At 36.0% G+C, this 12,626-nt stretch overlaps 1 protein-coding gene across 9 annotated transcripts in view; it reads right to left on the reverse strand.

The window, feature by feature from the left end:
• Positions 1-12,626, reverse strand: part of MYCBP2 (MYC binding protein 2) — a 287,568-nt gene that overhangs the window by 102,539 nt on the left and 172,403 nt on the right. For all 9 annotated transcript variants that reach the window (XM_049853287.1, XM_049853282.1, XM_049853285.1 and 6 more), the window contains 3 exons: positions 11,656-11,828; positions 10,234-10,378; positions 5,306-5,521 (listed from right to left, as the gene is read on the reverse strand). In XM_049853287.1, coding sequence (XP_049709244.1) covers positions 5,306-5,521; positions 10,234-10,378; positions 11,656-11,828 — 534 coding nt within the window. The remainder of the gene's footprint in view (positions 1-5,305; positions 5,522-10,233; positions 10,379-11,655; positions 11,829-12,626) is intronic.

The following is a 12,626-nucleotide window of genomic DNA, read 5'->3' on the forward strand; positions in this document are numbered from 1 at the left end:
CTGTGTTTGAGCCTGTTGTTGCAGTCTGTGTGTATCCATCTTGCTGAGGGTCTTCCTCTTTTTCGCTGACCCTCTACTTTATCAAGCATGATGTCTTTCTCCAGGGACCGATCCCTCCTGATAACATGTCCAAAGTACACGATATTAAGTGTTGCCATCCTCACTTCTAGGACAGGGTTGTTCGTTTTTCTGGCAATATTCTTCACCAACACCATAATTCTAAAGCATCAATTCTTCGGTCTTCCTTATTCATTGTCCAGCTTTTGCGTGCGCAGGAAGCAATTGTATATAGGATGGCTTGAATCAGGTGCACCTTAGTCCTCAAAGTGGTATCTTTGCTTTTTAACACTTTAAGAGGTCCTTTGCAGCAGACGTGCCCATTGCAATACATAGTTTGATATCCTGAGTGCTGCTTCCGCGGGCGTTGATTGTGCATCCAAGTAAAATGAAATCCCTGACAACTTCAATATTTTCTCTGTTTATCATGATGTTGCTTGTTGGTTCAATAATGAGGATTTTTGTTTTCTTTATGCTTAAGAGATCAGCTGCTAACCAAAAGGTCAGCAGTTCAAATCCACCAATTGTTCCTTGGAAACCCTATGGCGCAGTTCTATTCTATCCTACAGGGTTGCTATGAGTCAGAATCTACTTGACAGCAATGGGTTTTTTGCTTTTTTATGTTAAGGTACGATCCATACTGTAGGCTGTAGTCTGATCTTCATCAGTAAATGCTCCAAGACCCCTCAGCAAGCAAGGTTGTCTGCAGGCTGTTAATGGGTCTTTCTCCAATCCTGATGCCGAGTTCTTCGTAAAGTCCATCTTCTGGGATTATTTGCTCAGCACACAGATTGAGTAAATATGGTGAGAAAATACAACCCGGACACACACTTTTCCTAACTTTAAACCATGTAGTATCCCCTTGTTCTGCTCAAAGGACTGCCTCTTGGTGTATGTACAGGTTCCTCATGAGCACAATTAAGTGTTCTGGAAATCCTATTCTTCGCAATGTTATCCATAATTCATTATGATCCCCAGAGTTGAATGCCTTTGCATAGTCAATAAAACACAGGGAAACATCTTTCTGGTATTCTCTGCTTTCAGCCAGGATCCATCCGACATCAGGGATGATATTCCTCATTTCTCATCCTCTTCTGAATCCGGCTTGAATTTCTGGCAGTTCCCTGTCAATGTGCTGCAGCAACTGCTTTTGAATGATCTTCAGCATACTTTTACTTATATTAATGAGATTTTTTGATAATTTCTACATTCTGTTGGATCTCCTTTCTTTGGAATAGGCACAAATATGGATCTCTTCCAGTCAGTTGCCCAGGTAGCTATCTTTCAAAGTTCTTGGCATAGACAAGTAAGCGCTTCCCACGTTGCATCCGTTTGTAAAAACATCTCGATTGATTTTCCATCAGTTCCTGAAGCCTTGTTTTTCACCAATGCTTTCAGTGCAGCTTGGATTTCTTCCTTCAGTTTCATTAGTTTCAGATGATATGCTGCCTCCTGAAATGGTTGAACGTCAATCAATTCTTTTTGGTACAGTGACTGTGTATTCCTCCTCCATTTTCTTTTTATGCCTCCTGCATTGTTCAGTATTTTGCCTGTAGAATCCTTCAATATAGCAATTTAAGGCCTAAATTTTTTTGTTAGTTCTTTCAGCTTCAGAAATGCCGAGTGTGTTCTTCCCTTCTGGCTTTCTAATACGAGGTCTTTGCCCATTTCATTATAATACTTTTCTTTGTCTTCTTGACTGGCTCTTTGAAATCTTCTGTTCAGCTTTTTTACTTCATCATTTCTTCCATTTGCTTTAGCTACTCTACGTTCAAGAGCAGGTTTCAGAGTGTCTTCTGATATCCATTTTGGTCTTTTCTTTCTTTCCTGTCTTTTTAATGACCTTTTGCTTTCTTCATGTATAATGTCCTTGATGCCGTCCCACAACCCCTCTGGTCTTCAGTCACTAGTGTTTAATATGTCAAATCTATTCTTGAGATGGTCTCTAAATTCAGGTGGGATATACTCAAGGTCATTCTTTGGCTCCCATGGCCTTAATTTTCTTCAGCTTCAGCTTGAACTTGCCTATAAGCAACTGGTGGTCTGCTCCGCCGTTGGCCCCTGGTCTTGTTCTGAAGGGTGATGTTGAGCTTCTCTATCATCTCTTTTCACAGATATAGTCGATTTGACTCCTGTGTATTCCATCGACAAAAGACACTTGTATAGTCACCACTTACGTTGTTTAAAAAAGGTATTTATGTGAATAAGTTTTACAACTTATTATATGATCTCCACTGTCGTTTCTATTACCAAAGTCATATTTTCCAACTACTGATCCTTCTTTTTTGTTTCCGACTTTCACATTCCTAACATGAGTATTTATCAATGCATCATCATGACTGTAAGTTTGATCAATTTCATACTGTAGAAGATGGTAAAAATCTTCAATTTCTTCATCTTTGGCATTAGTGATTGGTATGTAAATTTGAATAACAGGCTTATTAACTGGTCTTCCTTTTAGGCCTATGGATATTATCCTATCACATGACCACATTGTACTTCAGGACTGATCTTGAAATGTTCTTTTGGATGGTGAATGCAACGTGATTTCCACCACTGTAGAGCATATGACTGATTTAAAATGGCCAATACTAGTCCATCTGAGCTCACTAATGCCTAAGATATTGATCTTTATGCGTTCCACTTCATTTTTGACGATTTCCAGATTTTCTAGATTCATAGTTCGTACATTCCATGTTCTGATTAGATGTTTGCAGCTGTTTTTTCTCATTTTGAGTTGTGCCACATCAGGAAATGAAGGCCCAAAAAAGCTTTACTCCATCCACAACTCTGCTTTGAAGAGGTGCTCTTCCCCAGTTGTATTTTGAGTGCTTTTCTACCTGAGGGACTCATCTTCTGGCACTATATCAGGCAATGTTCTGCTGCTATTCATAAGGTTTTCACTGGCCAATTTTTTCACAGGTAGAATGCAAGGTCCTTCTTCCTAGTCTTTCTTAGTCTGGAAGCTCCTTTGAATACAAGTTACCACAGTATGACCAACTGACAGATAAGCCTCCCTACTATGCCTCACCAACCTACTATGCCTCTAAAACTGCTCTTGCCAAGGTCACTGATGAATTCCTTGTGACTAGCTCCTTCACAAAACTTAAAATTCCATTTTGCAGCATAACAATTTTAACCAAACCAAACCAGGTGCCATGGAGTTGATTCTGACTCATGGCGACCTCATGTGACAGTGTTTTCTTGGCTGTAATCTTAGGGAAGTAGAACACCCCACCTTCCTTCCACAGCACCACTGGGTGTACTTGAACTGCCACCCTTTAGGTTAGTAGTGAAGCATACCCGGGGACTTGATAACATTGTTAACCCTTCCTAAATTGCTCTTTCCTTGTCTTTCAAGACATGCCATAAGGTAGTTAGGAAAACCGAATCTGGAATCTGATTCTCTGTCATTTATTAATTGTGTGGCTTTAGGTCAGTTACTTCATCTCGCTATGCTTTCATATTTCTGTATGTAAAATGGGGATAAAAAAAGTAATTTATAGGTCATTAACATGAGTTACTGTATGTTAAGTGGTGGGAAAAGTGTCTGGCAAAAACTTAAGTGCTGGTGATGCAGATTATGTCTTACCTCTTTGGCTAATCTTATCAATTTTTTTTTTCCCTCATATATCTTGCAAATTGAGATTTCTCAAAGTATAGATTTTGAGTTTAAATCACTCTGCACATTCATTTTAAATACAAATTGTTGAACCTCTCTCCAGGCCTATTGAATTTAAAAGTCTGGCAGCAGGGTCAGAAAACCTTCCTTCTCTAACAGGTGCTCCAGATGCCTCTGATGTGCACAGAAGTTTGAGAACCGTTGATACTGCAGTTACTCAGGACCCTGTCCTGCAGCTTCTTTCTTCATTCACCATGGAAGGTACTATCCAGTCCCATGACTTCACGTGTAACCTAAGTGTTGATGATTCTTCATTCACCATGGAAGATACTATCCAGTCCCATGACTTCATGCGTAACCTACGTGTTGATGATTCTTCATTCACCATGGAAGGTACTATCCAGTCCCATGACTTCACTTGTAACCTACGTGTTGATGATTCTTCATTCACCATTGAAGATTCTACCCAGTCCCATGACTTCACGTGTGACCTATGTGTTGATGATTCTCAAATCCTTTTTTAGAGGTCAGACCGTGATCCTGCACTTCAGGTCTGTACATACAACTTCCTTCTGTACACCTTCACATGGATATTTCAGAGATATCTAAAACTTATCACATCCAAACCCGAAACTAGTATTTTCTTCAACCAAACTCCGTCCCTCCCCAACATTATCAGTCGTACTAATCAAGCTCAAAACATGAATTTCACCTTTTATTTCCTTCCTCTTTCTTTTTATACCTTCCTCATCAACCACCAACTGCTGTTGATTCTATACCCTAAATATCTCTTGAATCTATTCTGAGTGCCATCTCACTAACTAGTTCAAGTGATCAGTACATATCAGCATGTGAAGTCAATAATCTCCTAAGTGGTTTCCTTGAAACCCGATTATGTCCCTTCATTACCTGGCCAACTGCATTCTCCACCATGGTCTTTATAAAACACAACTCTAAACACATCATTCCTCTACTTGAAATCTTTAAAAGGCTCACCACTGCCCTTGGATAATGCCAAAATTCCTAGCTTCTGTTTCAATTAATGGCCACCTGTATAATCCAGATTATCACTGCCTGTGAGAATAATTTAAAAAGTTGCACAGAATATTTGAAAAACTGATCTTATGGCATTGAAGAGCTAAAAAGCCTGAAGAAGCAGGAAAGCGAAAGAGATGAGCCCCACATTTAAGAGGGCTTTTGCCTTAAGAATGTCTGCTGTTCTGGGAAGAGGAGGCTGAAAAGCCGAAAAGTTGGCAGCTTTTGGGCTGAGGTCACCCCAAAATATAAGGAGGCCCAGGTGAACCCTGAGGAGCTGTGTCCTAGGAGCAATGGTAAATAGTAAATACACAAGTAGTTTTGCAGTGACTGAAACAATCTTTAAATCATCTCAATCTTTGATTGGATTAACTTGATCTACAGTTGTTAATCCCCTTTAAACACCTGCTGAAACAAATGAAAATTCTCTCTGAAAGAAAATAATACCATTCTAAAAAACATGCTGCAAGTTTTACATCTATCAACAGCTCTACAGACTTGTAGTCTTCTGTTTGCATTTGAACCACTGAAATATTTGTTAATGAGTGAATGGTGGAAAGTAAATTTCTTCTGATAAATATAATAAATTACCTTCATCATCGTTATGGCAATATATCGAGCCTCCTTCACTATCATTGGTTCATATGAAACATCAAGCTTTGGTGACGCCAGTCCACCAAAAGTCATGTCAGTATTAGAAGACGCAGCTGGCACTGCAGGACTGCCAGGGATCCTTTGAGGTTTCTTGACTTGTTCTTGTTGTAAAGATGTTTTTTTCTGAGAAACAGGGACAGCTTTCACTTCCACCTAACCACGGTATGATAAAAACCAAATACCATTATCACACAATTGTCCATGACAAATCAAAGAAGCAGCTTACAACTATGGACTTACAATGATATAAATTTTATGTTAACATTGGTCCATCTTAGGCATTCCCTCAAGACTAATTTAATAGTGTCAGAATGACCTCAAGATGCTTCTAAAATATGGACCTTGAACAACGTAAAACAGAGGATTCATTTTTTCAGAATAATCATGGATATCAAAATGTAAAATAAAAGTTAACCCCCTCATTAATACCAAGGAGAAAAGAATAGAATGAATCTAGATTGAATCCTTGCAGGGGCTAACACTGAGTTATTTTATCATGTAATCTAGTCTAGTATAAATATTTTCCCATAATTTCAGCATATTTTAAGCAGTAATCTCAATCTCAGTTATACTTCAGCAGAAGAAAATGTACTCCATTGTATACAAGTCTTAAAAGTTAACACATAATAAATCTTATACCTAAAGCTTTAAAGGCATTTCTTTTCTCCAGTGAACAGCCTTGTCATGAACATCAGACATTTGATTAAACTTTGCAACTCAATTTCTTTAACCATTAAACAAGGGATATCTTTTATCTGTACTATACAGATGCAAAGAAGAGATTTGCTGAGGCATGTTAAAGTACTGAAAGTACAAACTGCCTCACAAACAATACTTTTCAGAAATACTTTCTAACAAAATGTTTTATTTGCTTATTTATGCATTTGCAAAAAAATTCAAACCTAGGCACTAAAAGTTTGTTCTTTTCCTTCCAGACAAAACGTTTGTGGCTGGCAAGAAAAGGTAATTAATTCAACTATAGGACCTTTACAGAAGTACTAAGGGTAGAATAACTGAAAAGTGATAAGATTACTTAAGTAATTCAGGGACACCCGGAAACTGTGGAATATCTTTTGTTCTTATTAATGCCGTTCTACGGAATCAGTAGTTTGAAACTCTTATTGTTTATGCAAAGTTAAGTATAGACAGCAAATATGCTGCATTAAATAACTAAAATCTTCAGTTAAGAGAGATCAATATTAGGACCAACATAATGCCTTGGAAACATTAAAAACCCATTCTTACATTTAAAAACAGCAGTTTAAAGGCATACAGTAAAATTCTTTAACTCATATATATCTGTCGCCATTTAAAGCTTTAAACTTTAAATGTGGAAAAAAACAGAAAAAGAAAACTGCACTTTCAAATTTTAAGACATTTGCTTTATTATATTATTTATAGACACTTTTAATACATACTATTTATGATGCTTTTATTGCGGTAAAATATGCATAACATAAAACTTGTTATTTTAACTATTTTTAAGTATACAATTCAGTAGCATTGATGCCATTCACAATGTTGTGCAATCACCAATATTATCTATTTCCAAAACTTTTTCATCACCCCAAACAGAAACTCTACCTGTTAAGCAATAACTCCCCATTCTCCCCTCCCCCACTCATGGTGCTCCTTAGTCTACTTTCTGTCTCTGTGAATTTGCCTATTCTAGATATTTTACATAAGTGGAACCATACGTAATGTGTCCTTTTGTATCCGATTATTTCACTTCGTATGTTTTCAAGGTTCATCTGTGTTGTGGTTTGCATCGAACTTCTTCCCTTTTAATTGCTGAATAATTTTCCATTGTATGAATATACCACTTTTGTTTAGCCATTCATCTATACATACTAACTTGATGTAATCTTATTCCAACCTATATTTACCCTGAGCAAATAAAAATCACAGGTACATGTAACTATGTACCATGAACCTTAAAGTAAATCATTAAACAATTTTACACTCTGAGTACTAAGGTATTACAGAATAATATCCATGTTGCTTTCTATTTATAAACTGTACTTCTTAAAACTTTTCTTCTGTTATTCTTTTATTTTCTATGTGACTTTCTCTTCTCAGTAAATACAGTTTCTTCACAATAATCTTTTTGTATGTAAAAAATATACCAACAACGCTTGCTGCTCTAAGAAGCACTTTGGATGTCACTAAAATATTAGCTGCAAATCAGCTTTTATGTTTCAAATAATTAGTTACTAACATGTGAAGATACTTTAACAGTTTTCAATGAGTCTAAAATGCTCCTAAAACTGCATGTGCCATCCAACAGGTTAAAAATAAAACCGATGAAATTATTTTGTTTTTGGCTTATCTGATAATTGGTGGATAATGTGATATTAATAAAATAAACATCAAAATTTCACAAATCACCTTTTCTAAGTATCTACAGGAGTTTCTTAGATACAGTTTGTAAACTAGAGATAAATTTGATACGAATTTTGAGCATATCAAATTTATGCCTTCCTTTAAGGCAAAGGAAGACAGAAATTAGGAGAAGCAAAGTATATAGGAGAAAAAAATTATAGAGCATAAGATCATGTGCTTAAAAAAAAGGAAACCAAAGAGGGAGAGGGAGGGAAGAAGTAAAAGCATAAGATCTAACTCTGAAATGCAAGATATAAACAACCCAGATATCAAAATGAAGAGACAGCAAAAGATACAAAGGAGAAAACTAAGAAGAAAGAAAATACAACTAAAAAATACTATAAGAATAGTAGTATAAATATTAAAAAGAAATGAAATGGTATGTCAACCTGGAAAATGGTTATTACAACATAGTCACATGAGCAAGGAACTTCATCTTGTGGGCTTAAACAATGGATTTAACAACTCACAGACACTCAGGTGAGAAATTTATCACTGAATTCACAAGCCCCCTAATATATTAACATGTATTGTATCGTTATCAAAATTCTCCCCTCAGGTGGAGTCCTTTTTTGTATCACTATCAGGATGACCTTATTCTCTATTCAATTTTTTTTCTTATAATTTGTGATTTTTTTGCATTCTATAGAGCAATTCATAGAAACCCTGGTGGTGCAGTGGTTAAGAGCTACAGCTGCTAACCAAAAGGTCTGCAGTTCAAATCCAAAAGGTCTGCAGTTCAAATCCACCAGGCACTCCTTGGAAACCCTATGTGGCAGTTCTACTCTGTCCTATAGGGTCGCTATCGGGTTGCTATGAGTCGGAATCGATTCGACAGCAACAATTTTTTTTTTTTTTTAAATAGAGCAATTCGTAATAGGTGCAAAAATCATTTGGGTGGGGTATGATCTGCATTAAAATAATAAAATCGAAAATATTACAGTACAGTGTATTGTGTGTATCTGTGTGTGTATATGTTGTTGTTACTTGTAGTCAAGTCAATTCTGACTCATAGCGACCTCATGTGTGCAGAAGAGAACTGATCCATAGAGTTTTCAAGGCTGTGACCTTTCAGAAGCAATCTCTAGGCCTGTTTTCGAAGGTGCCTCTGGGTGGGTTTGAAATGCCAATCTGGTTAGTAGTTCAGTGCTTAACCTTCATGGCATCCAGGTCTTCTGTGTGTGTACATATGCATATAAAATGTAGTTAACTGTATGTGCTATTCCAACACATATGTATGTATGATGCAAACTCTTGCTGTAGGTCATGATCAAATATTTGAAAACTACTGCTAAAGAGTGGTTTTTATTTTGTATCATTTTCAAATACTTTTTTCATACAATTCTATTTATTGTTATGTGAACGGTATGTGTCTTATCTTTTTACTGTGAGTCAGATAAGAGGTGACTTTGACATTGTGCTTCTTCACACTATTAATCAAATAATACAAGAAGTAGTTGAAATAATAAAGCAAAACCAATCCCATTGCCGTCAAGTCGATTCTGACTCATAGCAACCCTACAGGACAGAGTAGAACTGCCCCATAGAGTCTCCAAGGAGTGGCTGGTAGATTTGAACTGCCAACCTTTTGGTTAGCGGCCAAGTTCTTAACCACTACACCAGTTAAAATGGTTCTACTGAAAGTAATACTGAGGTAAAATTAGCTTCTCTGCGAGTAAAAGGGATTTTGTGACTTCATCAACTCTAACCATTAAACAACCAAATCACTTTGGACTATAATTTTTTTTTTTTTTTGGATGGGGTGAGAGGGATGGTTGGGACTGCCTATCCAGATTTTCATTCAATATCTACTGTTTCAGAAACATAAGAAAAGTTTTAAGAGACATATTTACATTATTAGATTATACCACATAGGATTTAATTATATGCATTATAATATGCTCTAAAACATCATTATAAATTAACATCTCAGGGGAGAGTCATCTGAATAACTCTACATTCATCTTCTGCACATGCCTACTTCTTATCTTCAATCTTCTACATCTAAATTCATGTATTCCTAATTTATTTAAGAGGTATCAATATTATTTTTAAATGTGGTTTCAATAATATCAAATGCAGAATGTACTTGAGTTTTTTCAAACTCATATTAAAATTTTAAAATGTATCCTTTTATTCATTTATTCAATCACTATGTGTGCTGAAGGCTTGTACTCCTGTGCCTAGCTTTCTTTATATGCACACTTTATCTTCCTTTGAGCCATCTGACAAAATGTAAAAAAATATAAAAGTAATTTTAAAAAAGATCCAAATAAATAAAAATCCTTCAAAACATAGAGCTTGGAAGCATGGGAGCTAATTAATATTGACAAGCCATTTAAACATCCATTTTTCAGCTCCTTCCTTTATAAATATATATATATATATAAAGGGTAAAGCAAATGAACTCTAAGCACTTGCCATTTCTAAAATTTTATTAGTCAGGGTACAGATGTCTCCTAACTGAATTCAGGTACAGTTACCTTCATATTGGGAACATGTACCACATCCCCATACTGGTCTTTTGTTTGGACAGTTATGGTGGTAGGCCAACCGCAACGAATATCATCCTTATTCAGGATCAAAGATGTTTTCTGAGGATCCGCATAGGAATCTGGCTGAAGCCACCTACCAATAATAAAAAATGCATTCATTCATCAGCACTTCAGTGGACATGCAATTAAGTCAAATGGTTAATACTTGTATCACAAATGCTAAAACAAAACCTTCGTTTCCTAAAAAAATTCAGTGCTAATCACCATAGAATCTCCCTTGGAAACTGTTAATGACAAATTCATTAAGAAACATGCCAAAGTACACAAGATTTCGATGTTTGTTTATGCGTAATACATAAGTAATTTTAAAATCAGAAAACTTGACATTTTAACTATGGTACATTTAAAACAACAACAAAAACTAGGTTGTGCATAATTTGAAGTTCCAAGCACAATGATTCTTTCTTAGGTCTGCTTTAATTTGCCAGCCTGAAAACCTGTGAAGTAGCAGCTTATCTGTACAATTAGGGACAGAAATGGCATTATGCTTGCTCAAGAGCAGCTAAGTTCAAGGTGTACTGTCTCTCTCTTCATACAATTTCTCAATTATCTTCTTCAACACTTTGCCTTCCATGTAAAATTGTCCATTTTTGTATAATTTGTGAAACCCATTCTGAATGCATTCCATAATCTATTTCAAGTAGTCTTATGAAATGAATATTACGAAATTCTGTCTCTAATTACATAAAAAATCTTTAACATAGCAGTGAGGTTGCCTTATTCTTATTTTTTTATTCCTCTCCAATCATCATTTTGATTTTTAAAAACTAAAGCGTAATGTCTTTACTTTTTAAAATTAAAAGCAGAAAAAAAGTTGGGTCTTCATTTTGTTTTAATTGTAAAATCACATTAGCCAGCGTATTTTTTCTTTTCATCTTAAAATTACGCAAATAGCAAAAAAAAAAAAAAAAAAAAAAAAAAAAAAATCAGAACTCTGCAAACTCAAATGATTTGAGTTTAATTCCAAGTTTATATTTGCATCAATTGTAGATTTGGCAATTGTAACAGAAAAAAAAAATTCTGTTACAATAAAATATAGTGATAAACCTAGGAGTTTAGTTTAGATATTAAATATTACTGTCAATTACACTTTTCAATTATATCATGTGTTCCATATAATCTTTAAAAAGGTTCACCTAGAAAATGTTAAAATAATTAGCAACTATATTTTTATCATACAATTTAAAAATATTTGAAATATTAGTTACCATTTTATACATCAGTGAATTCAAAACATATAAAACAATTTTAAGCAGCATTTTAACACCCTAATGACTCCCCTTTCATTTCTCTTAACAAATGAAGACAGAGGCAAGCCCCTAAAATATTTCACTACTTAAATTACATTACCTTGCAAGCCTTCCACCACTTGATCCTGGAATACAAGCAATAAAATCATCCAGAAAAGACTGCTCATTGCTTTGGATTTGAAGTGGTAAGTTTCCTTCAAGTGCCTCTAATATAGTTGGTGAATGAGAAAGAGCTAAACCCTTTCCAAGAATACCAGAATGTGTTTTGCACACCTGTTGGGTGAAAAGTAATATTTATATATTTTATAATATAAAACTTTACCTACATGAATTTTTTGAATGTGCGCAACAATTTTAGATAAGCCTCCTCAGGTTATCTAAGGTTATTCTCCCCAGTGTTCCCTCCTTTAGCCCATAAAGTAGAAAACTTTCTGGAAGAAAAAACATGGGAACAATACTTCCAGTGTCTTTCTGCTCCCTTGCTCCTTTCTCCCGCAAGAATAGCGATATATCAGATTGGTTAGACTGCAAGAAGGATTAGAGCATGTGGGCTGAGCCTCATCGGAGTCCTATTTCTTTCTGGATCTGTCTGCTAGCTGAAATGGTGCATTCTCCTCTCACTATGGCCCTCCAGGTGTTATGTCCACATTTGTCAAGGCCAGAGTTCCCTCCTATATGTAGCTGCAGGAGTCTTCCTCTTTTTTAGTCTCAATCATTATCAGCTGAAAGAAGCCCTGGTGGCAAAGTGGTTAAGCGTTCAGCTGCTAAATAAAAGGTTGGCGGTTTGAACCCACCAGCAGCTCTGTGCAGAAAGACGTGGTCGTATGCTTCAGTAAAGATTACAGCCTTGGAAATGCTATGGGGCAGTTCTACTCTGTCCTAGGGCTGCTATGAGACAGAAGTGACTGGACGGCAATGGGTCAGGTATATTGCGGGCTACCACAGGTAAACTGTATCTGCTCTTTTGGGTGGGATGGAACCAAGGTCTTGACTTAGGCAAAAAGCACTCAAAGTCTTACTGTGGCTGCAGGCTAACTGCATTAGCCTGTCTCCTGTTCTCCCTCTGCCAAG

Source organism: Elephas maximus, chromosome 14 (assembly GCF_024166365.1).
Source record: "Elephas maximus indicus isolate mEleMax1 chromosome 14, mEleMax1 primary haplotype, whole genome shotgun sequence".
Lineage (NCBI taxonomy): Eukaryota > Metazoa > Chordata > Mammalia > Proboscidea > Elephantidae > Elephas > Elephas maximus.